Source organism: Mesoplodon bidens (assembly GCF_964165515.1).
Source record: "Mesoplodon bidens genome assembly, chromosome: 11".
Taxonomy (NCBI): domain Eukaryota; kingdom Metazoa; phylum Chordata; class Mammalia; order Artiodactyla; family Ziphiidae; genus Mesoplodon; species Mesoplodon bidens.
In genome coordinates this window covers 12338522-12365933 of record NC_138167.1, presented here as the reverse complement: position 1 = coordinate 12365933, position 27412 = coordinate 12338522, and the positions used below count along the sequence as shown (strand labels likewise).

Here is a 27412-nt window from a genome sequence, read left to right as displayed (position 1 = left end):
AGTATCTTAAATGCATGATACAGTATCTGCAGCTTACTTTCAAATTGTTCAGAAAAAACATTGAGTGATAGAGCTAAAGCAAATATGGGGAAATGTTAACAACTGGTAAATCTAGGTGAAAGGCATATAGAAGTTCATTGTACTACTTTTCTACCTGTTTGTAGGTTTGAAACTTTTGAAAATATGTTGGGAAAAATAAAACCAAATGAAATTGTTCTTTAAATTCTTTATTTCATACGCCGATTTCAGCAATACTGAAATACAAGTTTAACATACATGTACTTACTCTTTCTAAAGATTTAAAATATGAAATGTTGAATAATGTTACAAATTACAATCAAAATTTAAAACAAAGTACTTTAAGAATAAGACAAAAGAGTTAAAAATTATGTTAAATTTCTAGTGCAAATCTTAAAAAAGAATAAAGGATATTGGTGACATTAATATTCAGACTAGGTTTTCCCTATCTTAATTTCTCTGCTCCCTTCCCACTTAAAATCTTAAAAAGTATTTGTTATAAATTGGAAGTACAGAATTGTTAGAAAATCACTGGATGATGAGTTGTATGATTCTCTTTACAGGTACAACCTACTTCTCAGCAATCTGTAAGCCATTGACAGTGTAACTCCATATCCAAGGAAAAAAGCCAAAGCGCGATTTGGTTGGGGAAGGGGTATCAAATATGCAAGTGTGTGGTAGATTCGTGCTCCAACAAAGAGCCTGAAGTGCAGGATGGCAGTAGAGAGGTCTGGACCACTCAAGGAATACAGAAGGCCAATACCAAGAAATGGCACAATATTTTCGAGGTCATTCAAGTGGGCTCTGTGGAAAAAGATGACTTGTAAAACACAAATTTCAAAATCAGCAGAAATATATTCATTTTTCCCTCTCTTCTGAAACTAAATAGAAGTGTTAATGGATCTTAAATATGCAAAGTAAGATTTATTTTATTTCTCTCAAATTCCCTTGCTTCCTTACCCACTTGACTCTTATTTAGAATGTCTCATTATCTTGTTTCTTTTATTGTAGTGTATCTCAGCATACAACAGAGAAGGCTTTTTGCGCTTTCAAGACTATCAAAACTGCATCTATATGATAAAACTCACTCCATTTTTATACATATAAAATACTTTTTCTTCTAAGTTCCATACAACAGCAATTCAAGATTCTTCTTATAAAAACTCTTCTTCCCAAAAGAAGAAAATCCTTTTGGTTATGATCTTTCTTAAGACTCCTCCCTCACTTGTGCTAGTCTACAAAATGGCTCCTGAGACCACCCTTGCCCATTCACCCAATCCACTAGGTTGCCAAGAATCAATTTACCAATTTAATATCAAGAAATTCATGCTCTCTACATCCATATAATAGAATACATAACTAGTCTTTCAAACATGGGAAAAAATTTAGCCAACCTATCCTAAAATTGCAAAAGGAATTAGTTAGTAGTGATGGAGCAAAGTGCAAAGCATACACAAAATTGATAGACAATAAAGAGAAAGACATATTTCCTTGATTGGAATTTCATACCACAGCTATAAGAAAACAGAAAGCATGGTTTTCCTCCAATTCATGGCACCTCTGGCTAGGATTGTGAATACAAGGCACATCTATTATTGACTTGACATTTTTTTAAACTGCTTAATCTTCAAAAACTTGGTACCCCTGTTCAAGTCTCCAGAGTTAAAAAACTGCTTAAGAATCTAGACTAGAAATTGAGATTTTGATAGAGCTTATCAGCTATTGATACATATTTCAAAATGAAAAATATTTGTTTTATGTTACTCTCTTTTCTTTTAGCAAAAAATGTAACTATTACAGATTGCCTGCTCAATGATCACCATTCTCCTCCCCTCCTTTCCTTTCTCCTGTTTCCTGTACATTATCCTTTCTCATCACCTTTTTTTTTTTGACAAAGATGATGACAACATAAAGGTATGAAGAATGTGACAGTAACCTAGGTAAGTAACAGTTTTGAAAGATTTAAATAAACAACTGCCTGTTCCTGAATAAAAGCCAAGACAGAAAGGTATGGGAGTTCTTGTCCCTTCTCTTTCATGGAACAACCCAAGGGTTACTGAGAGTGAGGTGGGCAAGAAAGGACAGGAATACTATTTTCTACTAAAGAAGAGCCTGCTTCACCAATTACACCAAGGGTATTTGTTTGGGTCCTTTGAACTCCCCTGCTGGACCACAGATATATCTACACCTCCCATCTTGGCCATGTTACTTTTCTCCTTCACAACATTCTAAAAGGACAGACATTTTAAAGTTGGGAAGGAACCTATAATGGTGAGACCCTGTGGAAGTGTGTTTACTTCTAAGCCTGTATTAAGCAATTGGCAAATAGAAGAGAAGAAAGTCAAAGATAATAAGGGGTAAAGAGCTCCAGTGGAGGGAGAGGGAAGGAAGTTCAAAGGCAGGCCTTCCTTGGACCTTACTGGCCCCTCTATTTTTTTCTGGCTTCCCCCTCTCTATCTTATTCTCTCTTCAATTCTCTTTCCCTGTCCTTGGCCCTCAAAATGGTCTCAGAGATGGCACTCCTTATTGTCCTAGTAAGGCCTGTTTTCAATGGAGCCTCATAGTCTATGTTAATTTATGCTATTATATATGCTCTTCTTTTTTAGACCCTGAGCCAGGCACGTGCTTACCCAACTCTCCCAGTCAGCTCCTGCTGTAGTTCAGTATCACCCTTCCACCATAACCCCTCCTCTGCTCAAACAACAGAACTCATCCTAGAGGGGCAGCTTCCTTCGTTTTCATGTCATTCCTAGACAGCTACCAAAATCTAATACCTGGTGGACATCCATCTTTATGTGTGACCACCTTCTACCGGGGTCTATTTCCCCCTCTCCATCATCCTGTGTCCCTGTTTCCTTTCTCCTTCAGGCAGATGCTCCTTGGGGCAAGCTTGCTCTGGGCTGACCTTCCCATCAACCCTGCTCTGTGCTTATGATGCACCAGTCACACCTTCCTAGTCAGATCAGAACCACTTGGATCTCAGCATCGCCCTGACCTAGACCAGAATTGCTAGACATCTTTGAGAATTATCAGGGGATGGCCAACTACAAAAGGAGCTTCACACCAGACTTGCTGACTCCCTTCTCTTACCCAAAGTTCTTCATGCTCAGCATACAGCAGCAGTATGTCCGAATTCCCACAAAGAAATTTTCCCAAATTGACGTGATCTCTCCCCTCCTTCTCCTCAAGCCCTAACATTCTTCAGCTTCTTCCTTTATGAAATATTCCTAAATACCCTAGGAACTAATACCCTGTACCTCACGACATAACATCTAATGGGAGACTGCTTTATATCATTCTCTAAGTACTACATGAATGTTGGTCTTATTTTTAGGGGAAAAGTTATAAACCCCCTCAAGGTCAGGAACCCAGTCTTAAAGCTATTTTATAGCACTCCAATAAAAGAAGTGACAGTGAGACACACACAGTAATCTCTCAATAAATGCTTCCTTCATGCACTGGGGCCAGAAGGGAAGTCATCTGGCTCAAATCCTAGCCCATGCTCCAATTCCTTGAAGAATCCCCAGTGAGTATCACCTGGACTCCACTGAACAGTTTCAGTGAAGGGGTATTCTCTACCTTTGAACATAGCCTATTCTAAACATCTCTCCTCTTCCTAAATACCACCCTCCTTTTCCTCTTTTGAATGTTACTCTGTATTTCTCCAGCTGCCCTGATTACCATACAACTTTCTTTTTACCTTGTTGTAGGGAACACATTTGGTCTTGAATTCTTTCTAGAACGAGATGGGATAGGATTAAATAAATGCATAATGTAAAAGGCTTTCTGATCATCACTGATTTCTGTCTGCCCAGAATATAAATAACTAACTTTAGGCTACTTATCTTGACATTTCAACACATATTACTTTATATTTTTAATTAAGTGTTCCATATGTGTAGAATGTATTAATTTTCTCACTATTGCATACCTGAAAGCATAATTTTCACTTCCTTTGTAGCCAAGTTCTGTCCCTGTCACTGAAATATGCTAATAGAAATAACGTGATAATTACATGTGGAAGTAATGAAAAAGAAAAATTCTAGGTTAAAAATGGAAAGTGGAGATTCTGGAAACTCTTTCTCTGAAATGTATCTCCAAAAGAGGTTTGTTAGTAGGAAATTTTTTGATGGGACTGATCTGATCTGACGGGATGCCTTGTCTTTCCTGGACACTCTCTTTCTTGCCTCACTGAAAAGCCAGTGTCTGAGCGCCAGGAGGCGCTGGACACACAGTGGCTGCACCTCCTCGAAGACACTGACTCCTTTCACAGCTAAGGTCAATCATTCTCACTAAATTTTATTTGTTGTTCACAACCTGATGAGAAGATCAGCTTAGATAATGGCTTTCTCCTTTAGAAATACAATCCCATGGGCAAGGAGAGATAGAAGTAGGGGCTGGGAAGGAAGAGTGGGGAGGAATCTAAAAATCCCCAAATAAAATATCTGTTGCTAAGTTTTCATAGGTGAGAATTACTCTGATCTTCCTTTCAAACTTACTAATGCTACTAAAGGTCTAATTGTTGTCACTTTCAAGTTCTGGGAAATTTTATGAGCATAGGATCATGATTAGCATCATGTATTTGATTACCTTCCCTAAAAGGGATGCACAAAAAGGATGAGACAAAGCTTTAAACTGCTTACTTTCTCTTTAGTGGTTTTGATAACTCCACAAAGCTTTATTCACCTTTTCTAATTTTTATTATTTTTCATCATAACACATATAATTTTCCTCTGATACTGTTTGAAATTTTCACATTGCTTCTTTGAGAGATTCCTAATACTATTTTAGATCCATATTCTTGACACAATCCATTTTAAAACTGGCCACTTTAATCAGTAGGACTGCTGATTTAACAAATATATAACTAAGTGAAGGAGAAGTCAAATTTTTATTCTAACTATCTAGCATAGACTTCCCCTTAGAAAAAGCCATTCTTGCTTGATAAATAATTTGAGATTAAACTTTTGCATAAATAAAAAAATTAAGTTTCGGTACTGGAGGAGCGGAGAAGTACATGGGGTAAAAGAATAGCCTGCACAATTGTGTAATGATGACCATTTTGTGAGGTGAAGGGGGCACAATGCAATTTCCCCAGGGAGAGGATGCTGAAGGACAGAGCACTGTACCACACAACTTGAAATGTTTGTGTTGCCATACTGTAAACTCTGCACCTTGATTTAGTCAGGTCTATTTTTATCACATTTTTAACTTGATTTGTTGAGAGAGTTGAGGAAAGAACCAAGTTTACATCAGCCTAACAAAATGCAGAATATGGAAACATGCACAAATGCAGGATTGCAGACTGAGTTAATCTTGAGACTATATACCATAAGGGAATCTGCAGAAATCTTGGGAGGGGCTTCAGACTTTCCAGGAAGTCAAAAGTGATGATGCAAATATGATCTAGATTCCAAAGGGATTTGATGCTGCAGCAGATACGTGAATTACAGAAGTAAAATTCTTTCTTTCAGTCCCCATTTCATTATCTATTTATACTCACCAAATTGAAGAAGTGTAGTCAAATATATTCATGATGTTTCATATCTTAACTATTCATCACAAAACTAAATATCTAAATGTTTAAGTATGGCTATGAAAACTCTTCACTGCTTCTTTAATTTTATATAATTTTGCTTATTCCGTGAAATGTGTCTAGAATTGTACTACAGTTTAGATGAGCATTAGAAAATACTAAATGAAGACGGTACATAACTTTAATGTTTCACATGTTAGAAAAAGGTAACTAATGGATTGGCAATGGAATCTCAATATAAAAAATTTTGCGGTGGGGAGAAGGTCGGCCAAGATGGTGACATAGAGGGCTCCTGAACTCCCCTCTTTCCACAGATACACCAAATGGACAGTTACACATGGAGCAATTACCTCTGAAAGAAATCCAGAAACTAGCTGAGCAACTTCTACCCCATTGAGAGAATGAGAAAATACCCACATCGAAATGGATAAGGAAAGGCTGAGGAAAATCTTGCTATAAACCCGACCCCCAGAACAGCACCATACAGTCGGAAGGGAATTCTCAACTCCCAGCTTCTCCCTGAGGAGAAAAGGTTTAGACCTCATATTTAGTGCCCCAACCTTTAAGACTTTCACCCAAAAACAGGCTCCCACGAAAACAGCTAACTCTGTAAGTCAGTGAGGATTGCATTTTGGAGACCCAAAGGACTATAGCAAACAAAAGCAAAGTTGTTAACAAGTGCATGAGACTTGTAGCTATTCCCCCAGGACTCAGGACAGAGGGAACAGGCAAAAATGCCCACCTCCCAGTCTTTCCCAGATAGAGATCCACCTGCATACTTTAAAAACTGCTACCTAAAGATCAAGCTTCCAGTTAGACTGCATCTAGGGTCTGGCTTTGATCCTTCCTAGGAAAGCCAGTAGACACCTCCTCCATTTTCTCCTTCTAGCCCAAAACAAGTCGCCAGTATCTCCCCAGAAGGAGCCTACACACATCTGTACCTCAGCTTTTATGGCTGCAGCCCAAGTGATGGGTCTCTAGATCACCTGGCTCTGACAGCCAATAGTGTTACCATTCACAAGTCCCACAGGAATACAGCAAACAAAGAAGCAGTTCTCAACAAGCACAAGCACTTGCCACAGCTACGCCCACCCCCAAGGCTCAGTGAAGAGGGAGCAGGCAAAAATGTCCATCTTCCAGTCTTTCCCTAAAAGGCGTTCATCTGTATACTTTAAAGCTGCTGCTGAGGGTCAGGCTTCTAATTCAGTATGCATCTAGGGAATGACTATAATCGTCCTCAGAGCCTGGAGAAGCCAGAAGACACATCCCTCACCTTCTCCCTCTAGCCCACTCCAAGTTGCCAGTATCTCCTTGGAAGGAGCTTGTATGCACTTCTGGCACCTCAACTTTTGCAGCTACTACTGAAGGGACAGGCTCCTGGATTGCCTGGCTCTGATAGCCAATGGGTCTTGCATTCATGACTTCCACAGGACTATAGCAAACAAGGAAGCAGTTTCTTAATAGGTACAAGAGCTCTCCCCACAGCTATACACCTGAGCCCAGGAAAAATGCCCAAATCCCAGTTTCTCTCTGGAAGGGGCTTAACTACCTACTTTCCCAGCTGTTGTTTGAGAGTCCAGCTTCCAATCAGCTTGAAGCTAGCTGCTGACTGTGATCCTCCTCTTTGGAACACTTGAAAAGTCTTGGCACACACTCAAAAACTGGGAGCCAGTAGAAACAAAGAAGGCAGCTTGGACAATCACAAAGGTTTGAGAGACAACCAGAAGCTCAAGCTAATTGACAAGGTTCGTCTCCCACATGAGACCACTCTGTCAAGACTGGGAGTGGTGGTTGTTTTATCTAATGCACATAAACCAACACAGAGAATAAAGAAAAATAAAGAAACAGAGAAATATGTTCCAAACAAAAGAACAAGATAAATCTACAGAAACAGATCTTACTGAAATAGAGATAGGTGATTTACCTGATGGAAATAATGGTCATAGATGCTCATCAAGGTCAGGAGAGCAATGCATGAGCAAAGTGAGAATTTCAACAGAAATAGAAAATATTTTTAAAGTAACAAACAGAAATCACAGAGCTGAAGAATATGACTGAATTAAAAAAATTCAATAAAGGAGGTCACAGCAGATTAGATCAAGCAGAAGAAAGGTTCAGCAAACTTGAAGACAGTGCAGCAGAATTCATCCATCAGAGAAACAAAAAGAAAAAATAATGAAAAAGAGTGACAATAGCTTAAAGAACTTATGGAAAACCCTCAAAAAGACCAATATATGCATTATAGAGGTATCAGAAGTATGAGACTGAAAAGGGGGCAGAAACTTACCCAAAGAAGTAATGGCTGAAAATGTTCCTAATCTGAAGAAAGAAATAGACATTCAGCTACAAAAACCTCAGAAAGTACCAAAACAGATGAATCCAAAGAGACCCACACCGAGACACATTATAATTAACTTATCAAAAGTTAAAGACAAGGAGAGAAGCTTAAAAGCAGCAAGAGAAAAGCAACTTGTTTCATACAAGGGAACCCACATAAGATTATCAGCAGATTTTTTTATCAGAAATTTTGCAAGCCAGAGAGAGTGGGATGATATATTCAAAGTTCTGTAAGAAAAAACTACCAGCTAAGAATACACTACCCAACAAAGTTGTCCTTCAGAATTGAAGGAGAGATAGTTTTCCAGACAAACAAAAACTAAAGGAGTTTATCACCACTAGACCAGCCCTATTAAAAATTGTTCAAGTTCTTCAAGTTGAAACTGAAGGACACTAAAGAGGAAAACATGAAAGTATAAAATTCACTTGTAAAAGTAAACATATAGTTAAAGTCAAAATACTCTAACATAATGGTGGTGGTTAAATCACCTATAACTCTAGTATAAAGATTAAAAGACAAAAGTATTAAAAATAACTGTAACTACAATAATTTGTCAGTGGATACACAAAATAACAAGATGAAAATTGTGACATCAAAAACATAAAATGTGGGGGGAGGATTGTAAAAATGTAGAGCATTTGTATGCATTCAAAGCTAAGTTGTTATCAACTTAAAAAATAGACTATTATAAACACAAGATGTTTTATGTAAGACTCAGGGTGACCACAAAGTAAAAACTTACAGTAGATACACAAAAGATAAAGAGAAAGCAATCAAAGCTTACCATTAGAGAAAATCATCAAATCACAAAGGAAGAGAGAAACAAAGGAACAAAGGCATTCCAAAACAACCAGAAAAAAATTAACAAAATGGCAATAAGTACATAGCTCTCAGTAATTACTTTAAATGAAAATGGGTTAAATTGTCCAATCAAAAGACACAGAATGATTGAATAGATAAAAATAAAACAAGACCTAACAACATGTTGCCTATAAAGAGACTAATTTCAGCTTTAAGGACACACATACTCTCAAAGTGAAGGGATGGAAAAAGATACTCCATGCAAATGGAAGCCATAAGAAAGCTAAGTAGCTATACTTATATCAGGCAAAACAGACTTTAAGCCTAAGACTGTAACAAGAGACAAACAAGGTCATTATATAATGATAAAGTGGGTCAATTCATCAAGAGGATATAACACTGGTAAACATTTATGCACCCAACATAGGACACCTAAATATATAAAGCAAATATTAACAGATCTGAAGGAGAAAGAACAATACCACAATTGTAGAGGAATTCAATATCCCAATTTCAACAGTGGATAGACCATCCAGAAAGAAAATCAATAAGGGAACACTGAACTTAAACTGTACTTTAGATCAGATGGACCTAAAAAGACATTTACAGAACTTTACATCCAAAAGCCACAGAATACACATTCTTCCCAAGAACACATGGAACATTATCCAGGACAGATCATATGTTAGGCCAAAAAGCAAGCCTTAATAAATTTAAGAAGTGTGAAATCATATCAAGCATCTATTCCAAACACAACAGTATGATACTAAAGATCAACTACAAAAAAAAGAAAAAACCTGGAAAATTCACAAATGTGGAGATTAAACAACATGCTACTAAACAACCAATGGGTCAAAGAAAAAATCAAGAGAAATCAAAAAATGTCTTGAGACAAAGACAGAAACAGAATATACCAAAATTCATGGAATGCAGCAAAAGCAGTTCTAAAAGGGAAGGTTATACAAGTGATAAATACCTACATTAAGAAAAAAGAAAGATCTCAAATAAACATCCTAACTTTACACCTCAAGAAACTAAAAAAAGAAAAGCAAACTAAGCCCAAAATTAGTAAAAGGAAAGAAATAACAAAGATCAGAGTAGAAATAAATGAAATAGACTAAAAAGACCGTAAAAAGATCAAAGAAACTAAGAGCTGATTTTTTTGAAAAGATAAAATAAATGAACCTTTAGCAAGACTTACCAAGAAAAAAAGGGAGAGGGCTCAAATAAATAAAATTAGAATTAAAAAAGAAGGCATTCAAACTGATACTACAGAAATACAAAGGTCAAAATAGACTCATGAACAATTATACACCAACAAATTGGACAACCTAGAAGAAATGGTTACATTCTTCATAAAATACAAACTCCCAAGACTGAATCATGAGGAAATAGAAAATCTGGACAGACCAATTACTAGTAGGAAGATTGAATCAGTAATTAAAGACTTCCCAACAAAGAAATCCAGGACCAGACAGCTTCACTGGTGAATTCTACCAAACACCCTAAGAAGAATTAAAACTGATCCTTCTCAAACTCTTCCAAAAAATAAAAGAGGAGGGAACATTTACAAACTCATTTTACAAATCCAGTATTACGCTGATATCCAAGTCAGATAAGGACACTACAAGAAAAGAAAATTACAGGCCAATATCCCTGATGAACATAGAGGCAAAAATCCCCAACAAAATATTAGCAAAACAAATTAAACAGTTTAACTGAAAGGATCAAAAGGATCATACTCCATTATCAAGTGAGATTTATTCCAGGGATGCAAGTATGGCTCAACATCTGCAAATCAATCTGTGTGATACTTCACATTAACAAAATGAAAGATAAAAATCTTCTCAGGGGCTTCCCTGGTGGTGCAATGGTTGAGAATCTGCCTGCCAATGCAGGGGACACAGGTTTAAGCCCTGGTCTGGGAAGAGCCCACATGCTGTGGAGCAACTGGGCCCATGAGCCACAGCTACTGAGCCTGCACATCTGGAGCTTGTGCTCCGCAACAAGAGAGGCCACGACAGTGAGAGGCCTGTGCACCGTGATGAAGAATGGCCCCCACTCACCACAACTAGAGAAAGCCCTCACACAGAAACAAAGACCCAACACAGCCAAAAATAAATAAATTAATTAATTTAAAAAAATAGAAGCAGAAAAAGCATTTGACAACCCAAAGTCCTTTCATGATAAAAACTCACAATGAACGGGTTATAGATGGAATGTACTTCAATGTAATAAACGCTATATATGACAAATCCATAGCTAACATGGTACTCAATGGTGAAAAGCCAAAAATTTTTCCTCTAAGATCAGGAACAAGACAAGGATGCCCACTCTCATCACTTTTATTCAACATAGTACTGGAAATCCTAGCCAGAGCAATTAATCAAGAAAAAGAAATAGTCATCCAAAACAGAAAGAAAGAAGTAAAACTGTATCTATTTGTAGATGATATGATATTATATCAAAAACACTCACCTAATTCCACCAAAAACTGTTAGAAGTAATAAATGAATTCAGTATAGTCTCAGGATATGAGATCAATACACAAAAATATTATGTTGAAGAATATCAAAGCCAAATTCTTGCTCAAATTTCAATAAAACTACAATGAAAAGTATCAGTTGCATATCTATACATTAACAATGAACTATCAGAAAGAGAAACTTAGAAAACAATTCCATTTAAATTAGCAGCAAAAAGAATAAAATACTTAGAAATTAATTTAAACAAAGATGTGAATGATCTATACACTGAAAACTATAAGGCACTGATGAAAGAAATAAAAGACGTAAATAAATGAAAAGATATTCTATGCTCATAGATTGGAAGAATTAACATTAATATTGCTAAAATGTCCACACTACCCAAAGCAATCTACAGATTTAATGTACTCCCTCTCAAAATCCCAGTGGCATTTTTAGAGAACTTTTTTAAAATCCCAAAATTTGTGTGAAACCACAAATGACCCTGAATATCCAAAGCAATCTTGAGAAATAAAAACAAAGCTTGAGGCATCATACTTCCTGATTTTAAACTACATTAAAAAACTATAGTAATCCAGGCAGTATTGTACTGGCATAAAAGCAGACACATCAATCAAAGGAACAGAATAGAGAGTCCAGAAATAAACCCATACATATATAGTCAATTAATTTTTTACAAAGGAGCCAAGAATACACAATAGGGAAGGACAGCCTCTGCAATAAATTGTGTCAGGAAAACTACATTTCCACAAGCAAAAGAGTGAAACTGGACCCTATCTTACACCATACACAAAAATCAACTCAAAATGGATTAAAAACTTGAATGTAAGACCTGAAACCATAAAACTTCTAGAAGGAAAAGATAGTTGGTAAGCTCTTTGACATTGGCCTTAGCAATGATTTTTTAGGTTTGACACCAAAAGCAAAGACAACAAAAGCAAAAACAAGCAAATGAGACTACAGCAAATCAAAAAGCTTCTGCTCAGCAAAAGAAACCATCGACAAAATTGAAAGGTAACTTATGGAATGGGAGAAAATATTTGGAAACCACATATCTGATAAGGGCTTATATTCAAAATATATAAGGAACTCATACAATTCCACAGCCCAAAACAAATAAACAAGTAAAAATAACCCAATTAAAAAATGAGACCCAATTAGCCATTTTTCCAAAGAAGACATCCAACTGGCCAAGAGGTACATGAAAGGTGCTCAACATCACCAATCATCCTAAATCAAAGTGAGTTATCACATTATACCTGTTAGGATGGCTACTGTGAAAAGGCCAAGAGATAGAAAATGCCTGCCAGGATGTGGAGAAAAGGGAACTCTTCCACACTGTTGCTGGGAATGTAAACTGGTATAACCACTATGGAAAACAGTATGGAAGGTCCTCAAACAATTAAAAAGAGAACTACCATTATCCCAAAGAGATGTCTGCACTCCCACATTCATTGCAGCATTATTCATAACAGCCAAGACATGGAAACAACCTAACCATACACACACAAACACAATGGAATATTATTCAGCCTTAAAAAAAGGAAATCCTGTCATTTGGATGAAACTGGAGGACATTAGGCTAAATGAAATAATTAAGACAGAGAAAGACAAATATTATATGGTATTACTTATACACGGAATCTACCAAAAGGAAAAAAAATCCAATTCATAGAAACAGAAAGTAGTGGTAGCCAGGGGGCTAGGGGTTGGGGGAAATATGGAGAGGTTGATAAAAAGGTATGAACCATCAGTCATAAGATGAACAAGGTCTGAGGATCTAAAGTATAACATGCTGACTATAGTTGATAACACTGTATTGTGTTATTGTATAACTGAAAGTTGCTATAGGAGTAGAAATTAAATGTTCTCATCAAAAAAGAAAGGAGGGGAGATGAAATATGTGAGGTGACGGATGTGTTAATTAACTCAATAGAGGGAATCCTGTCACAACATATACATATATCAAATGACATTGTACACTTCAAACATCTTACAATTTTATTTGTCAATAATACCTCTGTAAAGATGAAAAAAAGTTTGCAATTTACATGACTTTATGACAAGGATTAAGAAATATACTCCAGGGCTTCCCTGGTGATGCAGTGGTCGAGAGTCCGCCTGCCGATGCAGGGGACACGGGTTCGTGACCCGGTCCAGAAAGATCCCACATGCCGCGGAGCGGCTGGGCCTGTGAGCCATGGCCACTAAGCCTGTGCATCTGGAGCCTATGCTCCGCAACGGGAGAGGCCACAACAGTGAGAGGCCCGCGTACCGCAAAAAAAAAAAAAAAAAAAAAAAAAAAAAGAAATATACTCCAGAACCAGAATTCAATGTGCTTTTAAAATAAGTATATTCCTGGTATTATTAGGAAACTGTGTAGATGGTATCTTGGCTTACTGCTTTTCATTGTTTATTGCATTCTCAGTATATTAAACATAATGTCTACAAAGAAGAGAGAGAGAGAGAGAGATTGGAAAGGGAGAGATTTCCCAAGTTCATATTTTGAATCTTATGTTAAAATACCTAGTTCTTCAACCTTTTACACAAGCTGACAGTTTCACCTCTGGAGAAAGATGACAAAAACTGCAAGAATCTACCATCCTCATTTCACCTCCTACCTGTCATTACTTTTGATAAATCCCTACACAGAACAAAGTCATTAACCCCAACAAAGTGCACAGAAAAGCTAAATTCGAAATATGTGCAATCACGGTGATAGTTGGAGACACCTAGATCGCTAATTTTCTATAATTATATGGACTAGGTAAAAGGATTGACTTTTCTTCCTTCTTTCTTCAAGACCCCAACATCCTCACTTAACTCTGGTACCAAAATTCTTTGATCAAGTAAATCATTTCAGGAGACAGCGGGTTCACCTTCGTACACGTTCCACTCTGTCATCCGTCCGAAGATACTTCTTGGCATTCTCTCCTTTGCCAAAGCCTGCGCAGTCTTCTGGGTTGGCAAAAACCTATTCCAAATAACGAGGAAAAAACCTATTTCAAATGCCAAGTAACATGGGGGTAACTCTATCTTATAAGCTATTTACATTTTAATGGAAGGAAATACAGGCATCCAAGTTGGTCATTATGAAAAAAAAATGGGAGCAATAGATCAAACCCAGGGGTAGCAGAAAGCATCTCTTCTTAAAATCTGAATTTTTATTAACAGTGTAAAAAAAATTTTAAGAGAAGCATAAATAAGAACGTAAATAAAAAACAATGTATAATAATAGCGAAAAGGAAGCAAAAATGGAAAAAAGGAGCATAATTCTAAGTCCTCATTGACTATTACGGTGAACTAGCATTTTTTTACAGTAATGTTGATGCACTTGCCCTCAAGAGTATTAATATTTCTAACTGGTTGGCTCATATGAAAGTCATAAGTTTACTTGCCAAGGATATCAGAGAACAGGCGTGCAGCATAAAAGAGTGAGGGGCAGGAAAAGTATTTTGTACTTGGTTAGGATATGTGTGCCTCTTTTCTTTTTCTGAATTAACTAGAAGTTGGTGTTGAACAATACAGTGAAATATAAGAAGCTGAATCACATTCCTATACACACCAAGTACATGTTCTAGGGCATATTTCATGTATTCCTTCCTGCCATTATTATGATGTTTGAAATGATTTCCCCATTCCCTGAAACTTGAAACACGCATTGAAAAATATTTAAGTATGTCCCAGTATTTAATAATATATAATAAAGAAAAACACGAACTCTAAAATTAGCCTTAATTTAAGCTGAGGAACCTCATAAATATTATAATATTTTTCTTAATATGACATGAACATTTATTTCAGGTAAAGATGTTGAGGAGAACTGGTGGGCAGCAGTGTGACACAGTATCAGCTCTTGAGGTCAGATCTGTCTGTCTTGTTCTTAAATAATTGCCTGGCCCACAGTGGATGTTCAATAAATATATTTTGAATAAGTAAATAAAGGTATTACAATGTAAAGTGCATGAGATTTTCATTTAAACCAATCTGAATTTGAATCTCAGCCTCACCCTTTATTGGTGTGTAACCTTGGGAAAGCTACTTAATCTCTCTGACTTGTATTTCCTCATCTGTAAAATAGGAACAGTAAAGCTCATCTCACATGATAATGCTAAAAATTATGTAAAATGCTTCCATGATCTGACACACACAAAGAGTGTCATGGCTCCTAACATATATCACTGGCACTCCACAGATTGGAATCCCCTTCTCCTTTTAAGACAAGCAACATTTCTGCTATCCTTGGTGCCATGACATTTCTAGAGGACAGTGTGGATCTGGTGGTAGCAGCCACTTTAGAGCCTGCTGCTCTAACACCTTGCCCCATTAGAGAGTTAAACATGTGGCTATGTGCCCCCATTAAAATGCAAATATCCCTGGGAAGAAATGACACCTCAAGACAGTAATGAGGAAATACCTTAGGAAGGACTGTGACTTCTAGATAAAAGCAAGGCTCTGGAGGCCAAAAACTCAGGACAGGGACTAATAGAGAAACGATGGTTTCCAGAAAGAAGCTGCTGAATAGGCACAGGGACCACACCAATGAAAAGCACTTAACTTTGTCAATGTAGCTTTGCTTTACCCCCATCACTGTTGTCATAAACCCTGCCTAAATATAGGTTATGTGTTTCAAAAACTTTCTACCACCTTCCCCAAGCCTCCAGTTTTAAAAAAATCATTCTTATCATGATGGGTAGAAATATTATCCACTTAAGAATTCATAACCACACAAAATTCAAATGCCTTATCCCAATCATAAGAGGTTCTGCTGATAATAAGAACTTTAATTCTGTCACCAAAGGCATATCCTTGACCTGTAACAGAGTTGAAAACACCAGTTCACTGTCTAGAAAATGACTATTTTCTAAACTCTAGTAGGCAAAATTAACTTCAAAATCACAAAAAGTTTCCTTGAAAACTTTGATACTCCAGAAATCTCATATGCTAAGTGGCATGACAAAAGGTAAAAGCTACAATGAAAAAACTATTTACTAGTTTCTAGGAAAAAGCATCCATTCCATAAATATATCAGAACCACCTGCACCAAATGATTGCATACTGCATTTACAGTATTGGACAATATGCCACTGGGCTTTACAAAAAATAATTTAAGAAAATTGCTTTCCAGAATCTCAACTCTTAAAAGAAAATATTGCCTCCAATGTCTTACCTTTCTTGTCAGTCTATAGAATGCAGTTGCAGTACTCATAAACATCATTTTTGAAAGAACAATCGTTGTGTAGGAGGCAAAGGCCATGAATACTTCATTCTCCATTAGCTGTGTGAGCTCGACCATTGTTTCAATTTTGGTCTGGAATCTTAAAAAAATTTTAGACAAGATAGGAAAAAGCAGACAGAAATACCCCAAATAACTTGACGGTCACTTGATGTGCTTATACTGCAGCATTAACCACACTGTTCTTAAAGATATCTTGGGTTATTTGAAGAAGAAATAATCAGTTAGGTTTTTTTTTAATTCCAAAATGAATACTATTATGTTTTTTTCTAGTTCTATATCATTAAGCTTGAAGACATCAAACAAGTACTGAGTGAAAATGAAAATGCAAGGGGTATTACAAGCAAAAATAAACAGGCAAACTGCTCTAAAGATAGAAATAAAATCATATTTTGGGGGGCTTCCCTGGTGGCGCAGTGGTTGCGAGTCCACCTGCCGATGCAGGGGACACGGGTTCATGCCCTGGTCTGGGAGGATCCCACATGCCGCGGAGTGGCTAGGCCCGTGAGCCATGGCCTCTGAGCCTGCGCGTCCGGAGCCTGTGCTCCGCAACGGGAGAGGCCACGACAGTGATAGGCCCGCGTACCGCAAAAAAAAAAAAAAATCATATTTTTGCATCAAGATGAGCCACAAGTGGGACACAACAAAAACAGAATCCATGGATCTCTTCAGAAACATCAAACTATGTACATAGTACTTAGCATCATTAATGTTTGATTAGAAATGCTTAAGTTCTAACATATGTCCTCCTTTACAAGCTCAACTTAACAGCCTTTTGTCCTTTCAGTCGTATTCAAGATCTCAGACTCCAGGATTCTAATTCCAGTCACACCATTTTGCTATTAACCTTGGTTGAGAGACTTAGCCTCTGTGAAACTGAATTTCTTCATTTATAAGGCAGGAATAGTAACACCTCCTAACTTAGTGGGTTGTTGTCAGGATTTAATTGAGGTAACATGTGGAACATACCTAGCACAGTGCCTGGCCCATGAAAACCCTCAATAAAGTTTATCATCTCCTGATCACAATCATCGCTGTCATCAAAACCATGGTCATCATTCCCATCAACACAAATGAAGAGGGTGAAGCAGCATAATGGAAACATAAAACAACAGGCTTGCAAATGCAAGGTGAAAAATTGGCATTTATGATGCTTTTGTAGAAGGCACAAGGGGAGGAGGATTAACTTTACGGAAGTCTTCAGGTCACTTCACATTCCATATTTACTTCCACCTAAAAGCGGTCAGGAGTAAACTGAAGGTAACTCCCTGAGTCTGGTGTCAGAAGTATAACCAGGAAAGTGCTCAGGAAGGAGACAGAGGCACACACGGGTGATGCTGAAGTCCAAGTGGGTAGAAACTTAGGGTAAAGCTGAAATTCCGCACTATCTGAGAGTCATTCTTTTTAACCTCCTCTGTTCTATTATCAGCCCCACTACCTACATCTTCTATGTCTTCTACATAAACAAATATCTTTTCTCATACCCAAGCTTAAACGCTATTTTACAGGCTTAGCATGGAGTGTTGTCTCTTGTAGACATATCTGTTCCTGCCTTTAAAACTCAACCCCTGCACGCAACCTAGAGTGATCATTCTGATCAATCTATCCATCTACCAATAATCTGTAAACCTATGTATCTTTCTATACTCTGCTACTGGTCATATAGTTGTCTGTATGTTACTGTTGAATGGGACATAAATCACATATATAATACATATATATTTAATTTTATAAGACTTGGCTACACATCCAATTATACCATGTACTTTACCTTAGCATTACCTTACATAATTTTCATAACCATAAAATTATAATTCTCATAAGTATATCTATTCTACATATGAATGAAATGGAAATTTGAGATACTTAGCAGCCATGCTGGGACAGAAACCCAGGTCTCTCCTACTAGAGAATGGACTTGAGGACACGGGGAGGGGGAAGGGTAAGCTGGGACGAAGTGAGAGAGTGGCACGGACATATATACACTACCAAACGTAAAATAGACAGCTAGTGGGAAGCAGCTGCATGGCACAGGGAGACCACCTAGAGGGGTGGGAGGGAGGGAGACGCAAGAGGGAAGAGATATGGGAACATATGTATATGTATAACTAATTCACTTTGTTAGAAAGCAGAAACTAACACACCATTGTAAAGCAATTATACTCCAATAAAGATGTAAAAAAAAAAACAAAACCCCAGGTCTCTGACCTCACATCTTGTATACCAACCACACTGCACTGTCTCCTTCAAGAGAGTGTAGACTGCTTAATTCTGATTCAACGAACATTGACTGAGTGCCTACCCTGCAGCTGGCAGTGCTGGCACCCCTTCCATCTGTTATCTTCCTTCCTTTTCCAATTATGCTACAAGTTAAGTATTACTCCCATTTGGCAATAAAAAACCCAAAGCTTCCTAAGCAACCCCTATTTTAAAAGGTAGGCTAAAAATATACTCCTTGGATTCAGACACATAGAAATGTACAGTTGACCCCTGTATAACACGGGTTTGTACTGTGTGGGTCCACTTATATTTGGATTTTTTCAATACTAAGTACCAGCATGCTAAACAATTAGCAGCTGGTTGAATCTTCAGATGCAGAACCATGGATACAGAGGAACCGAGTATAAGGAGGGGGCGACTGTTCAGTCATACGTGGATTTTCGACTGTGTGGAAGGCTGGCCCCCCTAACCCCTGCATTGTTCAAGGGTCAACCGTATTTAGTTTAAATACACACACACACACAGTAGCAAATTAACCCACCTCCAACAGTCAGTAGTCTTAAAAGCAAGTATGTTAGATAGATTCTGCCAGCTAAAAATATCACTCACCATCTGATTCTACAAGCATGAAGTCACTAGCCAATGCAGTCGCTGACCTTTAACACACCCTGAAAGGAGTTCAGGGCAGATCAGGAATGAGGCCCTGTGTGCACTGGGAAAAAGTGGCAGAAGAGGCCTTCAGAGAGTTAGATATTTTCAGGAGAAATTTTTATGAGCCCAATTTTTTGTATATTCTCATACCTAGAAAAGCACTAACATCATTAATGGAGATACCCATTCCTCATAACCAGCAGCAAACTTCTACTAAGATGTGCATTTGATTGCACATACCCCCTTCACCAAAATCATATATATACTGATACCCGCACCTCTTCAGAGCAGTTTCTCAAGAGATACAGTCCTCAGAAAGCCTCAACTAAGGCTGAACTCCCAGCTCTCACGTTATGTGTTTTTTTCAGTTGACGTTTCTCAGTGCAAAATAATACTTTTAGCAAAATTTAATGTCTCTGCTCTTGTTCTAGGATGGCAGGGGGTGGGGGAGTCATGAATAAACTGCACTCTCCTTCAGCATGCAGGTCGAGTAATTAGCTTAATAAGGAATCCCTAAGTCTTATGCCTCTGGACAGAGATATGAAGAAACACAGCAGAGGTGTTAATTTTTTTAAAATTTAAGAAAAGTTTATCAAGTAGGAAATGCTGCTATTCAACCATAATTTTAAAAGTCAAACAGTTTCTGTACATCCCCACCAATGGTCTCAGAATGAAGTGTATTTAGCAACCAGAGAATGGTTTTCTCTCAGTGAAAATGGGTATAGAAAGAAGAGAGAAAAAGTAGAAGACCTCCAGACCTGTCGGTGGGAAAAAAACACAAAGACATGAGCAGTTGGAGGCAAAGGTCAGTGGGAGACTTTTTCTCTAAATGTGAACAACACACAAAGTGTACTTTACACAGAGAGTTTCTCAATCACCAAAATGTGCCTTAGCTCAAGTCTGTGGCTTTGGGAGCAGGCCAATACTGAGCTTCTGGAATCACACACTATGGGTCCACAAATCGCCTCTCGGGATCAACATAGTCCACTCCCAGCACATCTGAGGGTGGGGTAAGGAGAGTTAAAGATAAGGCATTAAGAAATAGGAGTCGGGCTTCCTTGGTGGCACAGTGGTTGAGAGTCCGCTTGCCGATGCAGGGGACACGGGTTCGTGCCCTGGTCCGGGAGGATCCCACATGTCGTGGAGCGGCTGGGCCCGTGAGCCATGGCCGCTGAGCCTGCGCGTCCGGAGCCTGTGCTCCGCAACGGGAGAGGCCCCAACAGTAAGAGTCCCGCGTACCGCAAAAAAAAAAAAAAAGAAAAAAAGAAAAGAAATAGGAGTCATTTATAGCACAAAATTAGGTGGTGCTGATCTAGACTTCCTTTCTTGAAACTAATTTGTCAGTAAGTTGCCTTGAACCTGCATCATGCCCAGGCACTGCACTCTAAAAACAGTTATTGGAAACTTTGTACATGAAAGGTCACCAGGAGGGAGGAGAGCAGTACAGTAGTAATAATACTTCGGAGGGTAAAGTGTTCAGTGATTTGAGTAGTCTAGGAACGCAGCAGAAATAATCTAAGAAAGGTAAGCAGAGCAAAACATGAAACTTGGTGATGAGTTATAGAAAATAAATGATTCCAACGATGTATTCTGTCTGGACAGTGTATTGTTCCTTGTATTGTCCAGCATTGGTTGGCACAGTGGAGAATATCTCTACCTGTATCGCCAGAGAGGGGGGCTCAGTCCCCTAATGTGGAGGTGATGCCTTTACAAAGGACAAAGAGCTGCGTGTCGAGCTCACACAGACTGTGCAACTAGATGGTGGTCCAGGTGGATGCAACTCTGCCACTTACCCACTGCGATTAATTTACCTTACCTGTAAAAATGAGGTTAATAATACTTCCTATCTCACAGGACTCTTGTGAGCATTAAGTGAATAAAGTACAAAGTGCTTAGAAAGGCAGTGGGACCCAGTAAGTGCTCTACAAGTATTTGGTAAATAAATAAGTGCTGTTCTAGGCACTGAGGATACCATTTTAGAGATTTCAAACGCCATCACATTACCTCACTTGAGAATCTGGAGAACTCTAAGGTACTCAGAGCAAATATTTGTCTCTCCCTTTAACATATGAGGAAACTGAGGCCCAGAGAGGTAGAATGAGCAATTGACCCAAATTCACAGTGGAGGGCCCGAGACTGGAACCCAGTTTTCTCAAGTGTTGAACTTGTGGGCTATCTACCATCCAGGCTAAACATTCTAGACTTCCCTGGCCTTCTGGGGGCCGCCTCCTGTCAAATCCCCTTCCTGTCTTGTCCCCTGCACCCCACAGAATTCCACCCCTGCTCCCTTAGTGTCTATCACAGTTGAGTGATAGGTACTACCAACTGAGAAATATTCCTCTTCTCTTTATAGGCCCTTAGCCAAAAAGAGCAAAGTTCGCTTATCTATAGCAGCCTTTCTACATCAATATTGTGCAACACACAGTATGTGAGCACGCATTCCCAGGGCCATGACTCTGCAATTTTAGACTTTTTAAAGCAACAGAACAGTACCCATGAGACAAAGAAAAAAGATAATTCAGTGGTCTCATTGCTGTTTATGAGTTCTAGAATTTACTGAATAGACTGAGGTGACTGCAGACAAGGCCTCCAAGTTTCAGGGCCCAGGTGTTGGGAGGAAAATGCTTCTGGCTCTGGCGGGAGAGGTGGGGGGAGGCCGTTACCAAGGGCCTATGCTGACCTTTTCTGGACTCAGCGATTAAGAAACTCCACTCTCAAACAAAGCCTCAGAAAAACTGTCCTTGTCTGCCACAGAGAGTAATATTCAAATTTGGACCGATTTGCCATTTTTCAAGATGAACAAAGATGGTCAACACACATAGGCCTCTTATTTTGGAAAAAGCAGAAGACAGTCAAACTCAATACCAGCCTAACTCCCAGGGGATGCAAAAGGTGTGTCTAGTTTTCACAGCAGGCTAGGGATCTGAGAACACTGGGCTAGACTGGGTTAAAGCCTGTTAGCTGGAGACCTGGAGAAGTTTCCAAGGCCGTTCAACAATGTTTGATTACAGCCCACTTGGCACGTTCTTGGGGAGTAAACAGGCAGAGGAAAAAGGAGAAAATAAATGTGGTGCCCGGACTGCTAAGAGGCCTTGGGATTATTTCAAAGGAAGCAGGGAGATGGAATCTGCATGCACCCTGGTCCCCCCCCACCCCAGTCCAGCAATAGCAGTAACAGCTGAGGCCTCAACTCCCAAAGAAGGCTTCCTTTCCCCTTTACTCCTTCCACATGGCTTTCGCCTCCAGACTGGGGGGCTGAGAATCCTCCCAGGGCTCCAGTCAGCAGACTCTACCAATCTCCAATTCATCTAGTAGGGTCTAATTCATGTCCTCCTCCACTTTGTTAATTATTATTATTTTTTAACTTGCTAATGTTTCTGTGGCTCATCAAAGCAAACCAAGAGAACCAAGTCCTGTCTTTCAGGAGGTACAGAGGCCAGTTTGTCCTTGAACTCAGAGCCCCTGCAGGATTTTACACCCTTAGGATGAACAGAAGTTGCTTACACTGCAGCCACTTTCTAGATTACTATTACTTGCACGTACTTTTTATTCCCCAAAAGTTCAAGGGGGCCCTTTCAAAGCGGATGCTACCTTGGTCTGAGAAGACAAAGTGGGTCAATCATCACTTAAACACAAAAAGACTTAATTCTCTCAAGTTTTAGTCCTGGAGCTTGACAATTTACCTGCAAGGGGGACAGGAATGAAATTCTCTTTTAAAAGCGATGGACTGAAAAGCAAACACATAGCAGCTACATGGAACAAAGAAGCTTCAGGTCGGCAGAGACCCTCAAGTCTACACACCTGCCACCCCGGTCCCCTTCCCGCAGCTTCCCTCTCCTTACCCGTCGCTTACACACCCCTCCCGGGCACGTACTGTGAATCCGAGCAGGAGAAAGACAGCGACCTGGTCCCAGAGGCGGGTCGCGCAGGCGCTCGGTGACTTTCATTGCGAGGGCGGGCGGGTGGGAGGCAGGCGCCACGCCCCCTCTGGTTAATTTCCTCGGAACTTGCTCTCGGGCGCCGAAAGCACGACTTCCAACCTCGCCAAGACCCTCCCCTAAATCGCCTGATTTTTCTCCCCCTGGAGTCACCCCCCGCCCACCGGTTCTCCTCTCTGAACCCTTCTTTTTGGCGCCGGCGGAAAGTCTCCTCCCGAAAGGCCATTTCCCCTCTGCAGCGCCTCGGGACGTTAGCCATTGTATTGGGACACATCAAGTTTGGGCGTGGGAAAGGAGGCAAAGGAGGACGACTTCTGTGTAGCCGCAAACAATTTTAAAAGATCTCAGTGTTGAAAGCTTTGAAAGCTTTAGAGAATATTCAAAACTTGGGGGCTGGGGGGACGCTGATGAGAAGTCTTTGATAAAATTACCTTCTGTTGAACTTCTCTTTCCCTGCTCTGGTGGCAAGCCTTCCTCGAAAGGCTGGCACTGACACAATGTATCATTTGGCGAAGATCACCTATAGGCTTCCAGTCTTCCAAATCCGTGATCCTGGACAATTAGCTTCCGCATTCTGTCCCCTCCTGTTCAGAGTCCAAAATGGAACTGGAAGAGCTTAAACTGGATCATTACAGTTCATTACACAATTCATTACACAATCAGTTCAGTTTGGTTTTCTGCAGGGACTTTCAAGAGAGTTAGGGTTAGAAGGTGTAGTTATTCTAACACCAATATCTAGATTAAGGATAGTTCCAAGCTTCCTAGTACCCACAACCGTATTTATGGATCTAACTTCCATGGCTTTATCTAGACATGTTTAAGGATTTATGATTTCCATCTACGTTACTTCTCACTTGGTCATACTTCTCACCCATTTACCACCTGCTATGTGTGGTGTACTTCCTTTTTTTTTTTTTTTTTTTTGTCCTAATTTTACCTCCTTTAGACTTTATTTTTTATTTTTTGCAGTATGCGGGCCTCTCACTTTTGGGGCCTCTCCTGTTGCGGCGCACAGGCTCCGGACGCGCACTCCTTTAGACTTTAAAGGGTGCATCCAGGACTAGCTAAGATTTGATGGACAAATCCATATTCTACCAAAAAAGGAAGTAAGATTTACCAGTTTGCTCTTGGAAACAGCAATTAATCACAGGCCTGAGAACAGTTTCTATAGAAGCATATCAGTAGAAGTATCAGAAAATCTAGCATCAGCAGACGTTAGTGCTTCGTTTTCATTGTCTGTGTCTTTTGAAAACGACATATATGTATTCTCCAATCTTGATAATGTACACTGGAACCTGGCTGTGACACTGACTGGAATAGGGCAAAATGTGAGATAATTCTGAATTCCTGCCAAGGGATTTTAGTACTACAAGTATTTAAAAGACTCTTTTCATTTATTATGAGGTAATACAGCTCTAATCTTGTGGATAAATTTACAGAAAAAGGTACAGTGAGCTATTATTTAAATAATTGATATACAGAATTCCAGCTGAGCGGTTCTAACAGGTTTTTGAAAAGAAAGGAGCACCAGACTCATCTGATGCTCTAATTATAAAATGACTTCAAACTATTAATCAATCAATGAATAAACACTGGATTCCTGCTCTCAATAAACCATGTACAGTTATTACCTGTCTGTTATATATATGAAACTGTCTTTGGCACAATAATCAGCACTTGCCTATAATGAATGAATTTAGTAGACAGTTATGTTGTGAATGCAAGGCACTTGGTTTGATGCTAAAATCCAAAACTAAGATAAATAACATCAAATAATTGTGCTCAAGGAGTTTACAATCAAGTAGACACAAAAGCCGAAAAAAAGAAGTTGCCACTAAACTTAAGGATGAAAAGATTTCAATTTAACAATAAGAATGATAATTGGGGTATGATCTAGAGCAGTAACAGGAAAAAGGTTGTGAAAAAATGTATATTTCTGCTCATCTTTGTTGTACGCTCTTAGATGAGTAAGGAAGAGAAAGAGTTGTTTTTTTCAGCTTGTTTTAGTTTGGGTAAAGGTAAGGGTACAAACTTGGAACCCTTCTGCTCACCACCATTTTAAGCCTATAGTGAAATCTTTCAGGGAAACTCGAGCCAAAGTTCAGGACAAGTAATTCCACAGTAAATATTAAAACAGTTTAAAAGGTCACTGATTTGGGGTGGAGAGAGCAAAGGTCATTCAGCAAAATGTAGCTGCTACAACAGAGAAAAGGGAGACCAAATCAGAAAGATCTGGAAGAACAAAGCATTAGAAATCTAGTCCATCTTGTCTTTTAGAAAACAGACCAACGAGAAATGTCAGAAAGGATTGCTATCACCACTAGACTAGGTTTCCGGTAAAGTAGGAAGGAATCAGGTGCCCCTTACTCCTTTTAATTTTCTTAGATCTTTGTTTTTTTCTCTAAAGCCATAGAACAGATGCCCCCACGAATCTGAAACTAAGGGTTCAGACCCTTCTTGGAGATTTCAGTAAACATAAGTGAGAACGTGTCTTAAGATTAAGGGAAGCAAAAAGTGAAATAAAAATAAGCAACATTCTAAACATACAAATATTATTTTAGAATTATAGCATACTTTTTAAAGGTATTCTAGATTGTTTATCTCTCCCAAAAAAACCCTATAAGGGAGTTCTTATTTTTGCTATTTTATAGATACTGAGATCCAGAGGAGTTTGGAAATTGTACTAACTTCTGAAATAAAATATGAACCTCATACCTGCTGGAGTTAAAAGAAGCCACAATGAGAGGAACAGGACTAAAAAAAATGATAAAACTCATGAAGCTAATCAAGAGAATGTGATAAAGGTTTAGGATAAACAGGTGGGTCAAAAGAACAGAATAGAATCCAGAAATAGAATCACACTCAGTTGGTCAATTGATTTTCAGCAAAGGTTCCAAAGCAATGCAATAGAGAAAGGAAAGTTTTCAATGAATGGAGCTGGAGCAACCCCCAGCTCACACCATACAGAAAAATAATTCAAGATGGATCATAGACCTAAAGGCTAACACTATCAAACTTCTACAACAAAACATAGGAAAATATCTTCATGACCTTGGAGTAGGCAAAGATTTCTTAGACCAGACACAAAAAGGCTTATCCATAAGAGAAAAAAAATGATAACTTGAACTTTATCAAAATTAAGAATTCTGCTCATCAAAAGACATCATTAAGAAGATGAATAGGCAAACTACAGTCTGGGAGAAAATATTCTCAATACATTTATCTAACAAAGAATTTGTATGCAAAATATATAAAGAATACCTATAACAACAATTAGGAGACAAAATATATAATTTAAAATATGCAAAAGATTTGAACAGACACTTCATAAAAGAACATATCTGAATGGTTAAGAAGCATATGCAAAGGTGTCCAGTGGCATTAGTCTTCAGAGATATGCAGTCAGATAAAATGAGATACTCATATGGGTCTCTTTCTGGGCTCATTGTTTTATTCCTTAGTTCTATTTTTCTGTCACTGAACCAATGCCCTGTCTTAATTATTCATTACATAATTAGTAAGACAAGTCTTTTCAGCTAGTTTTTGAGGAGAGTCTTGGCTATCTTTAGCCCTTTCGTTGAAGTTTCATGAACAATTACTGGTCATGATTTTGATTACATTTTGAGGTAAAACTAAGTTAGCCATGACCTTTTAGTTTTTTAATATATTGCTGGGTTCACTTTGCTATTAATTTTGGTTTGGAGCTTGCCTCTTGGTTCATGGATGAGATTAGCCTGTAGTTTTCTGGTTTTTTATACTGTCCTTGTCTAGTTTTGGTATCAAGTTATACCACCCTCACAGAGTGTGTTGGGCAGTGTTCACCCTATTTCTATTATTTTAAGAGTTTGTATAAAGGTTTGGATAATCTGTTTCTTGACTATTCTATAGAGTTTACCTGTAAAACCCTCTAGACCTCATGTTTCCCTTTTGGTAGGATTTTTTTTTTTAACAAACAGTGCAGGTTTTTAAATGGTTATTGAAGAGAATTCAGTCTTTTCCTTTGTAGGTCAGTTTTGGGAAGTTATATTTTCTAAGCAGTTTATTACTATGAGGTTATTATAATGTTTTTCTCATCTTTTTAATGTTTGCTGCATCAGTAGTTAGGGTCCCATTTTATTTATAATAGAATTTATTTGTGCTTTCTCTTCTTTCTTGATCAATTTTTGGCTTTGTGATCCTTTCTATTAA

At 38.5% G+C, this 27412-nt stretch overlaps 1 protein-coding gene across 5 annotated transcripts; it reads right to left on the bottom strand.

Moving 5' to 3' along the window:
• Positions 1 to 213: 213 nt before the first annotated feature.
• MGST1 (microsomal glutathione S-transferase 1) lies at positions 214 to 23775 on the bottom strand. 5 transcript variants are annotated; one of them, XM_081250270.1, is made up of 4 exons: positions 23656 to 23775; positions 16350 to 16497; positions 14059 to 14153; positions 214 to 822 (listed from the first exon to the last, which is right to left on the bottom strand). In XM_081250270.1, the coding sequence occupies exons 2-4, from the start codon at positions 16473 to 16475 to the stop codon at positions 576 to 578; spliced, it is 468 nt and encodes a 155-aa protein (XP_081106396.1). In that variant the 5' UTR covers positions 16476 to 16497; positions 23656 to 23775; the 3' UTR covers positions 214 to 575. The 5 variants fall into 5 exon arrangements, with proteins under 5 accessions (XP_081106396.1, XP_081106397.1, XP_081106395.1 ...); XM_081250271.1 differs by lacking the exon at positions 23656 to 23775 and adding an exon at positions 23161 to 23231; XM_081250269.1 differs by lacking the exon at positions 23656 to 23775 and adding an exon at positions 23129 to 23222.
• Positions 23776 to 27412: the final 3637 nt, after the last annotated feature.